Consider the following 15,883-nt stretch of genomic DNA (forward strand, 5'->3'; position numbering starts at 1 on the left):
CAGTGAATTAAGAAGAAGTGAAACAAGCTTCCAGGTACAGTTCTGGAAAAAAAGTCCCATTGTTTTCAAATTGACAAACACTTAAATCTTGAAAGCCACAGTCACATAGCCAATTCCCTGTAGCAGACTCCAAGCAATGGTCAAATGAGGTCAGATGCCATTGGAAAGGGAAAAGTTGGAATGTCCAAGGCCAAATGGGGAAGGAAAGGGAAACCTTCTGAAAGGACTCAGGTTCTTTCTTCTCTGTATTCTATGGCCTAGCAGAGAACCTGGTATAGAAGTAAAACAAGAAATGTTCAGAGATTTGTTCAGCTGAATCAAGACCACAGACAACCCTAGAGTAACAATGCATGTTTGGGCACACTCTTCTTTATATCCATGTTGGTGAATGGAAGTGGTTTTATCTTTCTGCAAATCTGGATTTGAAAAGAACTGACTATGTTGTCTAGGTAGACAGTAGGAAATTGGATTTGTAGCCAATTAAACTTGGCTCATATCCTCATTCTATCAATGTTGGCAGTTGAGTGACCTCAAGATTACTTCCATTTCTGAGACTCAGATTTTTCATCTGTCAAATGGGAAGAGTAGAATGTATATCTATCCTCCATAAACTGTTATAATGTTTTCATGAGATATTTCATGTCAAACCCCTGGCATACGGTCAGTGCTCAGAAAATATCTATTTTAGGATCCCAACCAAAATTACTTCCCTAACTTACCCAGGTGTTTAGAAGTCAGCCACTGATGATTGATTCATTTGGGTTAAAACTTTACATCTCAGTTCCAATATAAACATTTCCCTCAGACATTTATCAGATTAAGCCACCAAGAGGCACAACAGAGCCTTTCTCCATCACACTGCTTTCTGACAGGACAACAAAACAGGAAGTTCACATAGCATAGGACCAATGACTTTTGATGGCAATGGCACATGCTCTCAATGATCATTTATGGGTTACCAAAAAACACCCAAGCACTGTGCTAGTAATTTGCAACCTACTAGCTGTGTGACCTCATACAATCTACCCAGTCTCTCTGGGCTTCAACTTTTCTCATCTCCAAAGTCCATGTACTATATACTAATGACTATTTCATTTGGTTATCATAAGGATTAAATTTTATATATATAAAAGTTCTCAACAATTCAGAAGCTACTGTAATAATGGTGAGAATATTGCTTATTGATCCTAAATGATGAATAAAACATACTGATGCCTAAAGGGATTCCCTGCTTTATCTCAGTTGTTCAACAACTGATTCTTATAGTCTATCCAGGTACAAAACTCTATTAAGTACCCTAGTGTAGGGAACAGTGGGTCCTCAAAGAAACCAGAGGACAAGAAAAAGAGATATCAATAGGGGAAGTATCACTGAAAGGGGAAGTGACTAGGTGACCAAAACCAAAGAGTGCATACCACATAGTTCTATTTATATGAAATTCAACAGCAGGCAAAACTAATTTGTAATAATATAAATCAAAATAGTTTGCCTTTGAGCAGGGGAATGATTAGAAATAAATATGAGAAAACTTTCTGGGGTAACAAGATTCTATATCTTGACACTGGTACTGACTACATGGGTATGAACATTTGCCAAAATTCATTAGGATGCATACTTCAAGCCAGGCATAGTAATGCACTCCAAGGACTAAGGAGGCTGAGACAGGAGGATCATAAGTTCAAAGCCACCCTCAGCAACTTAGCCAAGCCCTAAGTAACTCTGACCCTGTCTGAAAATAAAAAGGGCTGGGGATATAGCTCAGTGATAAATTGCTTCTGGGTTCAATACCCAGTACAAAAAAAAAAAAAAAAAAAAACTTCAAAAGTGTGCATGTTACTGTAGTCAACTTTGATTACAAAAAGGGAAATTGAGTCCATATTATATTTTTTAATTAACTATTTTCTAATTTTGTCTCTGTCCAGGTCTTCTTTGCATCAAAATTTGTTTGTTTTTTTTTTCCCCTAGGCCCCACTGACATGATCTAAAAAGGACAGACATTCACAATGGGAATTCTTGTGGGCCAAATAGTGACTGTCCAGATGGAATCTAATATCTCAGCAGGCAGACCAGGCAAGTGACCCAGCTCAGGCTAGCCCTACTCTCTCCCTAGAATGTCAACCAAAACTTTACACCAATAGGAGCCAATAGTACTTCCAAATTTAAAAGAATTAGCAAGGACAACTATTACCCTTTTCCCTCTGCCTGTGGGGAAGGTCATTAGCAAGTAATGCCAATACCATTTCCATTTGAGAATTAATGCTAAAAGTAACTTCAAAGGGCAAAGACCAGGGCATGAGAATTGCTTTCCAATAATCTTAACAATGTAATTGTAATTTAGGCTTAATGTTTATTACAACTTAGCTCTCTTAATAAAATAATCCACATTTTGATCATTCCCCAAGAACCAAGAATTTAACTGTTTTCTAATATAAACTTCCCACTTTCAGGAAAAATGAAAAACACTGCTTTGCAGAGAAAAAAAAAAAAAAAACAATGCCCAACCAATTCAAGGAGAAACTGGACTTCAGGGCTAGAATGGTGGTCATAATGACTCTATATATTATTTTGTTTTCTTTAGGAGATCAGTACATTTACCTAGAAGTCCTCACCCCTAAGAAATTTTTCATCAATACATGACATTCAACAAAGAGATAAAGTGCCATGTTAAAAAATGGCACAAGGGCTGGGGTTGTGGCTCAGTGGTAGAGCACTTGCCTAGCAAGTGTGAGGCACTGGGTTCAATTCTCAGCACCACATAAAAATAAATAAAAATAAAATCCATTGACAACTAAAAAAAATATTTTTAAAAATGGCACAAATAAGATTCAATCAAATTTTTAGAACTGGTATATAACAAGTAGATAACCTACATTTCAATTTGAGAAAGATGAACCCTGTTACACAGGACAATGTACCTGAAATCCACTCTTCCAGCCTGTGCTGATAAATCCCAGTGATAATATGTATTCTGAGTAGGGAAATGTAAATTTGTGACTACAGAATATGAGGTATGCAGTCATTTGTATTCTGTACTAATTATTAAAACCATATTCTGTGCCTAACCTTTACATTTCAAAGGTTATATTACGCTCAGTGTGGTAACAGACATACAAGATCCCCTCCACCCACTGTATTTTCAATTCATGTGTGTTTTCTGCATTGAATTGTTTAATCTTGGCAATTATTTTCCATTCCTTTCAAATTTCTCAACTCCAAAAATATAAACCATAATGAAACAGACACTCGAAAGCCTTTTTATTGGATATATTTGAAGAGCTGCAACACATTCCGGTTGTTCTGTGTTGATTGTAATTCCCAAAATGAGGAGTTGATTTGGACATAAAACAGCACAGCTGCAAAGAGACCTGAAACTCTAACAGTTTCCTCTCCTTATTTGCTGCCTTACAAATCAGCCCTCCAGCTTACTTCCCAGACCCTGATTCCAATTCCCTCCCCAGCTCTGCCCATCTTCGAGGCCACCATACATCTGTGGCCCCACCATGGACGCAAACCTCAACCCCTTCCTTTACCCCACAGCTCACTTTCCACTTCTCATTCAGGCCCCAATCTGATATCCATTCCCACTCCAACCTCACCCCTTTCAGGATCCCTAGGGTACACCTTTTTAGTGACTTAACTATATTCCAAGTTGACTTAAATGAAGAAATACTAAGTTAGGGAAAAGAAACAGGACCCCTACCTTATGCCTCAAGATAATATAGGGATATAAGTAGCTGGTCTTGAGACATAAGACAGGGGTACTATTTCTTTTTCTTTCTTTTTTTTTAGAGAGAGAGAGAATTTTAATATTTATTTTTTAGTTTTTGGCGGACACAACATCTTTGTTTGTATGTGGTGCTGAGGATCCAACCCGGGCCGCAGGCATGCCAGGCGAGCACGCTACTGCTTGAGCCACATCCCCAGCCCCAGGGGGTACTATTTCTTCTTATGCCTCAAGATAAGATAGGGGTACTGTTTCTTCTCCCTAACTTAGTACTTCTTGCTCCCTCTTCTAATTTCAGCCTATGTCAATGAAGAAAGTATATACATACAGAAATAATAATGACAGAGAGGATCTAGGGACATTGTGCATCCATCTCCCACACCCATCCTCCAAGAACAAGCTAATATTTGTGATTAGAGGTTTACCCTCCCTGAGACTGTGATCACCACTTTCAGCATTGAACAGACTATGTGGCTTATGACAACTGTCCACAAAACCACTGGTCCATGATGACAAAATCAAAAAACAAGCCCTTACATAAGTAATAGATTATGATTGTTATTTTTTAATAAGAGGTCACCAACATGCTTTCTTACCAGAAAATAATACCTCTAAACACCTGCTTTGCCTGGCCCAAGTCTAAGAAAGACACTTCATGACATTTATTATAGTAAATCACCAAGACCAAGATGATCTTTGGGAATGGCATTTGGGACTCTGAGCCTTGATATGCTGAATGCCTGACCACAATGCTCTCCCTGTCCTTCTTAGGTAAGGTACAGAAGCCATTGGAAAAGGCCAGGAAGTGAAGAGAAAATGAGCCGTGGACATAAATGCATGTGGGCACCACAATCCATTAAAGCAACAGCTGTGCAAGTAGCTGGCCTCTTGGACTATGCATGGAATTATCCTCCATCGTCCAGCAGCCAGCATGAGCCCAGTTCTGACGATAACACTTTCTCACCAAGAGAACCCACAGCCCACATAGCTTTGAAACTTGCCTAGATCTGCTGGCTCTAGGGGTAGGCACAAAGGAAAGGATTTCTGGAAAACATACCCAACTCCACAAACATCTAGCAAAAAAACAAGTGACCAGATTTAAAACCAAGAATTGCCTAGCACTTTTACAACATCCAGAAAGATTTGCTTTTATCTATAGCAGGCTACAAGTTTTCTGGTGCCACAAAAGCACAGTTGCAGTAAATACACACAGCCTTATCTAGTGCTTTTCCAATGGAGGGCTGCTAAAAAGATCTCATGTGACAAGGTAGAGAAAAGTGAGACAAAGCTAAGCCAATATCTGCTTGAATGAATGAATGTTATGCTTTCATCTTCCCTGAACTAGAAATGGATTCCCGTGTTCAAGAGCAGTGTGACCCAAATTACATACACAACTGACAATTTTAAAGTTTATGCAAAGCATAAATTAAAACACAAAAGGTTACTGGCTGTACAAGAGACCATTTTAATAGTTTCAAACAGAATCAAGATCCCTGCCCCTCTTCCAAAGGGAACAGTCAATCTTATCTAGCTACATTATTGAAAAGGTTATCAAAAAGATCATTGTCCATCACTGATCTTAACCTCAAATAGTTGAAAAGATCATTTTAAAAGATGATCAGCAATTTATATCCTCTCAAACCCGCATTTCAGCTGGGCAGTGATGTGTGCCTGTAATCCCAGCAACTCAGGAGGCTGAGGAATAATTTCAAGTTTGAAGACAGCCTCAGCAACTTAGCAAGCAACTGTGTCAAAATAAAAAAAAAAAAGGTTTGAGGATATAGCTCAATGGTACAGCACCCATGGGTTCAATCCCCTAGCAACAAAAAAAGCCATATTACAATCATCAGTACAAAATAACTTTCTAATTACCTGTACTTCATTTTTATGTATGTATATATGTATTTAGGCTTATGTATAAATATATTTATATGGGGATTGAACACAGGGGTGCTTTCACTGAGCTACATCCCCAGTCCTTTCTATTTTTTTTTTCTTACTTTGAGACAGATCTTGCTAAGTTGCTAATGCTGGCCTTGAATTTGGCACTCCTCCTGCCTCAGTTTCCTGAATCCCTGGGATTACAAGCATGTGCCACTGTGCCCAGCACTACATGTGCTTTAGAAACTCTAGAAACATGGGAGTCTATGAAAATCTCTATTTAGTGATGATAGGCTGTGGGCATAAGCCCTAACTGTTAGGGTGGGAGGTTGGATTTAAAAATAACAGTAAACTCCAAATCATGAAATTCATTCAAACTTAATTTCTTGGATTTGATTCAATTATTTGTCACACCATTGTTCAAAATTAAATGTGTATTTATTTGAAGTATCTATTCAATGTTTGATCACATATGCTAATGAGTACTTCAGCTTAAAAAAACTCAAGTATGACCTATACATAGAAAATTTGTAAATAACCAAATCTCTTCATGAATATGGACAATATAAATACCCTTTATTGGCTAAAAATATGAACAGTCCTAGTATCTTCCACCTCTAACATAAAAAGTAGTCTTTAAATTTTAGTCATAATGTGGGCATGGTGTGACATACCTATAATCCCAGCAACTTGGGAGGCTGAGACAAGAATATCACAAGTTCAAGGTGAACCTCAGCTAATTAGCAAGGTCCTCAGCCACTTAGAGACTGTCTCAAATAAAAAATAAAAAAGTGCTGGGGATGTGGCTCAGTGGTAAAGGGCTCCTGGATTCAATCTCCAGTACCAAAAAGAAAAAAAAAAAAAAAAACAGTCACAAGTCTTTTCACATACTTGAAAGGAGAAATTACTAATGAGGACTATGAATTCACTATTTTGAAACTGCTCTAAATTCAACAACCAACAGAAAGGTTGAATGATAATTTTGTTCCTAACAAACAGGAAGAAGATCCCCATCTCCTCAAGAAAGTAAACACCCTTCTTAAAAGTTGCCTTATGAAATTAATTTATTCTAATTACAACCACAATTTCAAGCACTAATTACACAATTCCTACAGAGAGTTATATGATTTCAAATGTGTTGAGTCAACATAAGAAAATGCATGATGGATGCCTAGTAAAATTTTCATTATTGAGTTACAGAAACCTGTCCCAATGTTTCCAGACTTGTTAATACATTCTGGACAACTGCAAATTATATTCCTAAAACAGCAAGTTATTTTCTGTGAATGAATTTGGTTTCAGAATCCTTCAAAGGTAGCCTGAAAGAAACTTGAGGTAACCACCTGATGGAAATCAGGAATTCAAGTTCCAGAAACAAAGGTGAAACACCCCCAGGTTCCCAAGGGAATGACTTGCTAAGATCAATTAGGTGGTAGGATTTTTAATTGCATTCACTTCTCTGGGGCTAGTGAAAAATAAAACCTCTTAAGGAGGTGGGGAGGGCTGTATAATGGGAGCATGCTTGCCTAGCATGTTGGATGCCCTGGGTTTGATCCCCCCAAACCACACACACACACACACACACACACACACACACACACACACATTTCTTAAGTAGCCTTAAGTTATTTGCCTTTATCATAACTGCCCTAATTATTATGGCATGCTCAAGAAAGCCCTGAAAATGTATGCCAGCAGTTCTAACTTTCTTAAGTTACTGCTACAATTAATTTGTGTACCACAGCCAACGTGTCTGAATGGGTTCGTGGGCACTGAATTCTGGACTGGAGCGAGGCCAGCAGCAACACTGACCCTTAGGACAACAGATACAACCCTCCACAAACTTAAGGAGTCTTCCTTCAAACCCTTTGCCTAGTTGGAAGAGAAACGGCTCCATTTAGAAACAAGGATAAAGGCCCTGAGCTGAAGACTTTGACAACTTTCCGCGGGGGAGGGCTGGCGCTGCCCTAGAATCTCCCGGGAAAGAAAGCTCTGAGAGATGGGGAGAGGCGAGAAGGAGGAGATGAGAAAAAGAATAGGGAAAGGAGTGGGAGGGAAGGGGGCCCGAGGGCTTAGGGAGGAATTGAGGCCCCCATGAACGAAAGCTGGGGCTTCCCCCGCTGCAAACCCACTTCCAAAGCATGGACTCGGCATGGATCACAGTGGTTCGGTGTACTTGGGGCCCTCAGGGCCACCTCAGCCAGCGTCTGCTCTGTGGCCATTCGGGACACTTGCACCTAAGGCACCCACTGCTCTTCCACACCCCCTCGGTGCCTCTCTCCACGCCCAGGTCTCCAAGGCTGTCTTCAGTTTACATTCCAGAGCTAAGCCTGATCGGTGGCAAGGCACTGGATAGTACTGGTGGGGGTGGAGGGACGCCCCTTCCTTTGCCTGAGTTCTCCCCAGCCTGAGCCCGGCTCTGTTGTGCCTCCCCAACCCGCCGGTGGATGGCCCCAGGCCGAGACGCGCACTACAGGGGACTTGAGGTGGGGCGCCCTGGGCTAGGTGGCTGAACCCCAACAAGATGAGGGAGGGTACTGCCTTCTCCAGCGGAGGCCCACTCCTTCTGGGCACTAGTGGCAAGGGGACAACAGCCTTTGTTCTCCCGGGGCTTGGCGAGGCTGCGCAGCGCGGGCGGCGCCAAGGCACCGAAATTGCTCACTTTTGCACGCGGCGGGTCGAAGGGTGCAAGCTCCTGCCTTTCCCAGGGGGTGGGATGGGTAGGGAGTTGGGGAGTAGGGGGATGAGGGGAAAAGGAGCGTGGGGGGAGGGGTTCTGCGTCTTGGCCAGGCTCTTTGTTTGCATTGGGGGCGGGGAGACGGGGTTGAAGGTGGGTTCAAGCTTGGGTTCTGAGAGCGGGGCAGATTCCTGAGTATGTCACCATGTTATACTCGCGCAGCACGCATATGCACACTCGCGCACACGCACACACACGCACTCGCACAGACCGGCGGTCGGCTGGTAGCAGGCAGCGCGGTTCTCGGCGCTCCGGGCTGCAGCAGCTTCGTCTGCCCGCAGCGCCGCCAGCATGCGTCCAGTGGGGTAGTGGAGGAGGCTGGAGGCACTCGAGGGGCGACAATTCCGCCAGGAAGGAGGGAAAGTAGTGCAAACCCAGACCCCCCCCAGAGGCCTCTGACCCCCCTTTCTCGCCTTGGGTCGCAGAGGTCATGGGCAGCTTAGGCTCCAGGAGGGAGAATGAGAGCCGCCGGAGGGCGGCGCGCAAGCAAGGGGGCGAGGGAAACCTAGCGAAGGGAAGCAGGAGGACTTGGCAGGCGGGCTTACCCTTAGAAGCATCTTTCTCCTCTTTGGGCTTGGTCACCTTTCCACTCATAGATCCCAGCTTGCTTGACAAGGTTCGCCCAGGAGACTGAAGTCCTCGCCGAGCGGGCTGGACTTGGGAGAGTGCTTAGGGCGGCAAGTCGCGACCGCAAGCTCTCCTCCGTGTGGCTCGGGGCGGAATCCGCTTTTCCCCACCGCTGCCGCTGCCGCCTGCAGGAGAGTGGGGAGGAAAAGAGAGGGGTGAAGGAGGAGCCGCGGCAAGCCCGAGCGGCCGGCCGCGGGAGGAGCCGCTCGCTCGCTGCGCTCAAGAAGTGAAGAGACAAAGCGGTGCGGCGCTGCCTCCGCGCCCAGTACCCGCCGCTCCTGCCCGCCCGCGGAGAGCCGCACTCGAAGCCCTCGGGGCGCCCGAGAGGCGCGGCCGGGACTCCCCGGCTTCGCCGCCGGCCTCCCGGAGCTCTGCGCTAGCTGCTGGCCGGCCGGCGCGGGCCGCGCCTGGAGTTGCCTGGGTGGGCTGCCCGCGCACCGGCGGGCCGCTTTCGCCCGCCTCTCTCAATCTGCTGCGGGCCGCCAACTCAATCAAAATAAAACCCCGAGGAAGGTTTTTTAAAAATAAAAACAAAGACGAAAATATTCACTTAAAAATAACGAGCCTCCCGAAAGGGAAATGTTTGAACATGTGATGAGCAACGTGTGAGCCTGTTACACCGCAGAGCCCAGCAGCTTCTCGCCCGCGGGGAATCGGAAGGGGAGGGTCGCCTCTTTCTCTCTGTTTAATCCATTTTCGGGTTCCTATTATTTTGTCAAAAGGGGGGCCTGAGTTGCTCGCGAGCGGAGGAACGGGAACCGACGACCCTTACCTGCTCTCTCCCTACACCCACACCCCCTCGGAGCTCGCCCGCTCCCTCGCTTGCGCTCTCCTTCCAAAGAACTCTCGGGTCCCAGAGAGCCGCGAATCAACACCACGGCGCATTCTATATAAGCGGCAAGGTGTGGGCACGCGGGGGGCGGGGGCCGGCGAGGGCGGGGCCCCACAAAGCCGCCTGCCGGCTGTAGTAAAAGGAGAGCTCGGCAGGGGCGCGCCGACGTCAGCCGGTGGCTGGCAAAACCCAGGCGAGCCCGGCGGAGTGAGGGCGAGCGTGTCGCCCGGGCGTTCCCCGGCCCCTCGGGAGAGGCAGGACCCGCGGTCGACACCCGAGCGGGCTCGCCATATCCGCCGCGGACACCAGAGCCTGGCGCCCCCACTCCGCCCCTGTTACTCCCTCTCCTCCCAGCGCCTGCCTTCCTGGCTGCGCTGCCTGTGCCCGCGCTGGTCGTCACCCACACTTTTGGGACTCCGCTGTTGGCAACTACCTGCACCAAACAGTGGAATCTCAGTCCCGGAATCGGTGACTTTGCCGCCGGCCAGCTACCCAACTTGAGACAGCCGAACTCTCCGAGAGGAGAGAAGGGCGCGCTGGGATCTGGGTGTCACTAAGGCAGAGAGTGAAACTGACCCTGGCGCCTGCAACCTCCCACCCCTACACGCTGGCCCCTCCTCCTAGAGCTGTTGGCTCCAGTTGGCAAACTGGACGCTAAGAGTCCCAACTGCCCAGATTAGCCAACCCCAGGCAGGGGACAGGTGCTGGAGAGAAATAAGTGGGATTGACAAGTCGCCTGGGCATATTTGTTTCAAAACCCAGGGAAAGTCCCTGAAAATACTAGAAGAAAAACTGCTCAGAAATTGTACAGAGGCGAATAGGGAAGGAGAAAAAGTCAATGGAAGGGGACAACAGGCATCCAGGAATCAGCCCCCAGGGCATCATAGGAAACCATTCCAGGGATGGCCCTTTCTGTAAGTAGTGATCAGCGTGGGCCCAGACAATTTCTTGAGGGACTGGGGTGGCTGCTAGGACTTGATCCACAGAATTATCCATTAATTAGACTGTAGGTTTCAGCCTGGCCATGGCAACACACAGTGAGTCTTACGTAGCAAATCTGTTTCCCCTCAACCCCACCCGCACCTTAATTCGGTTTCCTTAATGGCATTAAACCAGGCGAAGAAATCATATAGATGGATTAGTCCTACTGAATCCCTGGCAGTAACTCAATTATAAGAGCCTGCTGTGGCTTTCAAGACCAGGAGTGTGGGCTGCCCCTGCTGCCAACCGGGGTCTAAAGGTCAGCAACCCTCTAAACTCAATTTGCCGCCTCCATCCTCAGTCTGGGAGGAATTGGAGGTCTGCTTTTCTTGTAAATAATATCTAATAATCTGGAGCTTGATGACACAATGCAATTATCCAACCCAAGTTTAGACCATTAATTAAGATCAGTAGTCTGGGAAGGAAGGAATTACTCTTCAAATGACAGGAATTCAAAATGGGTGGAGACTTGGATAGGTTTAAGGGAAATGGGTAAAAAGTTCCTAAGTAATTAATACCCAATAGTTACCATCCATTTAGCGCCTGACCTGTGCCAAGCAGTGTACTAAATGCTTTCTATCACTCTTTTTCCTCTTCAAATCAACAACCCTAGTAAGTGCTGGTACTATTATTTCCATTTTACAAATGAGAAAAGGGAGGCACAGAGAGATTAAGTAACTTTCAAAGAGGTCACACAACTGGTAATTGGTGGAGCATGAATAACAAACTAGACAGGTCAGGATAGGAAGCCAGTTGGGGTCTCTCTACAAACAGTGTTCTTCTATTATACTTCATCATACCTCAGCGCTCCTATCAGCCTTTAAATAGAAGGTGGAAGAGGGCTGGGAATGTGGCGCACTTGCCTAGCAGGGATGAGGTCCTAATTTCAATCCCCAGCACCACTAAAAAGGTGGGACACATTTTCACTTGGCCTATCTGCCAATTCTAAACTCCTAAGACTTCCAAACTCCTCTCACACACACTCCTCTCCTATGTACACATACAAGGTGCTTTGTCCACTCCCCACCCCCAGTGAGCAACAACACTGTGAACTTACATACATACCAAGTGTATTAGCTTTCCTGCCACCTTAAGAGATCCCAAAAGACTCTCCACACAAATTTGCTCCACTCATCCCCACCCAAACTCTATAATCAATGGCATCTTTAACAAGGATAACTTCCAGGTGAAAGCCACATATCATTCTGTTCTTTAAAGGACACTAATAATCAATATATGGCTAGGCCTAGGTTAGTTAATATTACTGAGGAGAGTTGAGATGTTTGCTTAGGAACATGAGTAGAGTTTACCTGTTCATGAATATAAACTGAGAAGACAAAGTGTGTTTTTTCACTTGTAAGCCACCTTGAAAAATAAATATCAGAACATAAAGGGAACAGACACCTCATACAAGGAATCTATAATGATGTGTGTCCATATGGAGGCGAATCAATGACATCATAAGGGAATTCATGCCAAAGAACAAGGATTTGGACTATTCATGTGCAAGGTCAAGTAATCGTATCTAAATAAAACTTCTGAAGCCCCACCAGGAAGGTCACAGGTAGCCTTATTTGTGAAAGAAACAGTGGCCTTCTCATCTTCATAGCTCCATGTGTCTAATATGAGCAGAGTTCTATTAACACTGGCTCAGAAAAAGGCTTGCTCCAGTGTCCAGTTCCCAAACGACTTGGTAATGCAGAATGGTCTTCTGGAAGATGACCTGACATCTATGGAGGTCAGAGGGTGGTCTTTTCCCCACCACCAAAGGAACTCAATCTAGAAGCATCTCAGTGAATCTCTGATTTATATTGTGGCACTCCCTTTTACCCACACATCTACCTTGTCCCACTGGGGTGGAAGTGCCCTCAGATTTCAGTCTAGCAGTTTTCACTATCTGGTTCCTTCACTTTTCTCTGCCTTCTCACCATGGTAAAATATGTCCCAACCTGTCTCTGCCTCTTCTATGAGCAAGAAGTGCATAGACCTGACAAAGCATTGGGCACAGGAATTATCTTGTGTAGTCAATTCATCCTGGAATTAAATATGCTAAGACAAAATGTGGAATGGCCAGGTCTCTAAAGAGGGTGGGGCTTTTTTTCTGGAGTAAGGGGCAGAGGCTTGAGTCTTGGTTAATACAAGTGAAAAAGGTCCTGTGAGTCTCAACAGATCTTCGCCTATAATTTCCCTGGTATCTGTTTTGTATCTTTTATTTTTATTTATTATTATTATTATTATTATTAGTAGTAGTAGTAGTAGTAGTAGTAGTAGTAGTAATAGTAGTAGTAATAGTAGTAGTAGTAGTAGTACTGGGACTAGAACCCAGGGGCACTTAACCACTGAGCCACATCCCCAGCCCTTTTTTATTTTTTTTATTTTGAGTCAGGGTCTCACTTAAGTTGCTCAGGGCCTTGCTAAATTTTTGAGGCTAGCCTTGAGTTTGTGATCCTCCTGACACAGCCTCCCAAATCACTGGAATTACAGTGTGCCACCACACCTGGTCTGGTGTCTGTTTCCTGACAGTCTCCTAAGGCCTTAAGACACCAGCCTCTGAATTCCAGGTTGCTCTTCCTCCAGCAACTCTGAGTACAATGTTTCCAGACAAGAGGCTGCATACTTCCCTGTCTATAGAGAAGGTAAGGTTGGAGTGAGTGTCAGCATGAAGGGCACATACACTTAGGGATTTATTCCTGGCAGTGTTGGACTGCCTGAGTGTGGAGACATTATCATCAGGCACAGCCAATTAGATATTTTAGTAACAAGACTGCTTCTAACTGGACAAAACATGTTTTTCATTTGTGAAAACCCTGCATAGCACAAAGCTTCTTCAGAAGGAGGCAGCCTGGCAGAAGTTCCACTTCCAGTCAGGCTACTTGAGATAAAGAAAGGCCCATGGGCCAAAGACTAGGAGTTGGAAATCACTTTAATTTTTAAGCTCATGTCTCAGCAATTTGAACCTTCATATCCAAATGCTAGAACTATGACAGACATTCATTTCTGATTCAAGCACTACAGTGTTTATCTACATCATGATCTAAGGCTGCTTTCTATCAGAATCTCAGGTGGGTTGGCAGGTTACTGGAACATAAGAACAGGGGAAGATAATCTCCAAAGTGAACACTGTGTCAGTTTTAAGTATGGCCATTGAGATGTGGCACTATGTCCTCTCCCCTTAGTCCTAGCTGTGCTTATAACTCCTTCAGCCTATAGTGTGTGGTGGAATTGATGCTCTGTTCATTTTAGGCTTTGTTAGAAAAGGCCATATGGCTTATGCCTGGCTCTCTCATGGGTCTGGGAAAAAGCCTTCTGCTATGTATGAAGTTTCCCCACCCAGAGACCACCATACTAGAGATTTCACAGCTAGGCTCCTCAGTTGACAGTTCTAGCTGAGCTCCCAGACAACAGCCAGCATTACTTTCCAGCCAGGCAAGAGAGCCATCTTGGACAGCCAAACTAATCAAACTATCAGATGACTGCAGCCTCAGCTAACACCTGACTGCACCCTGATAAGAGACCCCTCCATGGAGAATTACTCAGTGTAGCCCTGCTCAAATTCCTGACCCCAAAAAATTGTGATCAAAATTAAATACTTGTTTTAGCTACTGCCATGGTTGAGATAAAGATAGTTGGAGTATCTCCCAAGTGTCCATTATGATTATAGTCATCCATAGGAGGGTGCTATTGGGAGGTGTTTAAACCATTAGGAGGTTAAATCCTAGGTCACTATGGATATGCCCCACCTTGGAAGGGATTATAAGATGCCAGCCTCTTTTTATGACTGTCTGTTTGGTTATATAATTTCTTGTATGTACACACACACATACACACACACACACACACAAACACACACACACACCTACGATGTTACCTGAAACTCATTCCTGCAATCCAACATGAACTGTTGCCATCCAAGATCTACCATAGGCCTCTTGCCATATCCAGCTTGAGCTGCAGTGGCCTGTGAATGCCTGGGTGGCCAAGCACAGTGAAACAAATCCTAAGGAAACAATTTCCTAGTCACTCCTGTGTGAGCAGAGCACCCCCATGGTCTTAAACAAATTTTCACTTTTACACCATTGAGCCTACATAGATGAGGTCTTGTCCATACCTGAGATGCCCTCATGGTATCTGACCTATTGTCTCTGTGCAAAGTAATTAGCATTTCTTTGGTAATGGTAATCTCTTCAATACCACAACTTTCTTGACCCCAATTTTACATGTGCTTCTCTGGCCAAACTGCAAGTTTTTAAAATCTTTATTTTCTGCCTTCTGATCCTGATTCTCACAGTAAACCTGACTAAAACCTGGCATCAATACCTATACTACCACTTGAATGCTGTGCTGCCTTCAAATTTCCTCTGCTGGATTAATTATCCCATGGCCTTTAAATTCAGTATCACAGAAAGTCTCAGGACATGGACAAAACAAAGACAACTTTTTTGCCAGAATGTAACATGAATGGCCTCTAGTCCATTTCCCAATAGAGTTGTTTCCCTCTGAAACCTCATGAGCACAGTCTTTACTGTCCACATTACTATCAGTATTCTAGTCTTCTAAGCTCCCATCAGAATCACCCATTAAGCTCTGCTTATAACTTTCTAAGGCTTCTCTAGCATGCATCTCCAAACTTTCCCAAACTTCTTCCATAACCAGTTCCAAAAGCTTCTGAACTGCAGGATCAGGTATTGTCACAGCAACAACCCATCTTCTTGGTGTCAATTTCTATGTTACTCAGCTTTTCATCACTATGACCAGAATGCCTAACAAGAACAACTTAGAGAAGGAAAAGTTTATTTTGGGCTCATGGTTCAATCCATGGTCCACTGACTCCATTGCTCTGTGCCAGAGGTGAGGCAGAAGATCATGGAAGAATGGCATGACAGAGGAAATCTTCTTAGCCTATGGCATCCAGAACCAGGGTGATTGAGTACTGAGGGACAAAATATAATTCCCAAAGCCATGTCCCCAATGATCTACTTCCTCCAATCACATCCCATCTGCCTACCCAGTTGTCTATTCAAATTGTTAATTCATCAAATGGGTTAAACTACTGATCAGGTTACAGCTCTCATAATTTAATTATTTGGACCTCTGAATATTC

The 15,883-nt window shown here is 44.5% G+C and overlaps 1 protein-coding gene across 2 annotated transcripts in view; it reads right to left on the reverse strand.

The window, feature by feature from the left end:
• Fgf13 (fibroblast growth factor 13) overlaps window positions 1-10,334 on the reverse strand; it is a 509,017-nt gene extending 498,683 nt beyond the window's left edge. Inside the window, exons 1-2 of one of the 2 annotated variants that reach the window (XM_027940173.3) lie at window positions 10,235-10,334; window positions 8,888-9,094 (exon numbers count right to left, since the gene is read on the reverse strand). In XM_027940173.3, coding sequence (XP_027795974.1) covers window positions 8,888-8,936 — 49 coding nt within the window. In that variant the 5' untranslated portion in view covers window positions 8,937-9,094; window positions 10,235-10,334. The remainder of the gene's footprint in view (window positions 1-8,887; window positions 9,095-10,234) is intronic. The other variant, XM_071606884.1, reaches the window with a different exon arrangement.
• Between the last annotated feature and the right edge of the window lie 5,549 nt (window positions 10,335-15,883).

Source organism: Marmota flaviventris, chromosome X (genome assembly GCF_047511675.1).
Source record: "Marmota flaviventris isolate mMarFla1 chromosome X, mMarFla1.hap1, whole genome shotgun sequence".
In the NCBI taxonomy this organism is placed as follows: Eukaryota; Metazoa; Chordata; class Mammalia; order Rodentia; family Sciuridae; genus Marmota; species Marmota flaviventris.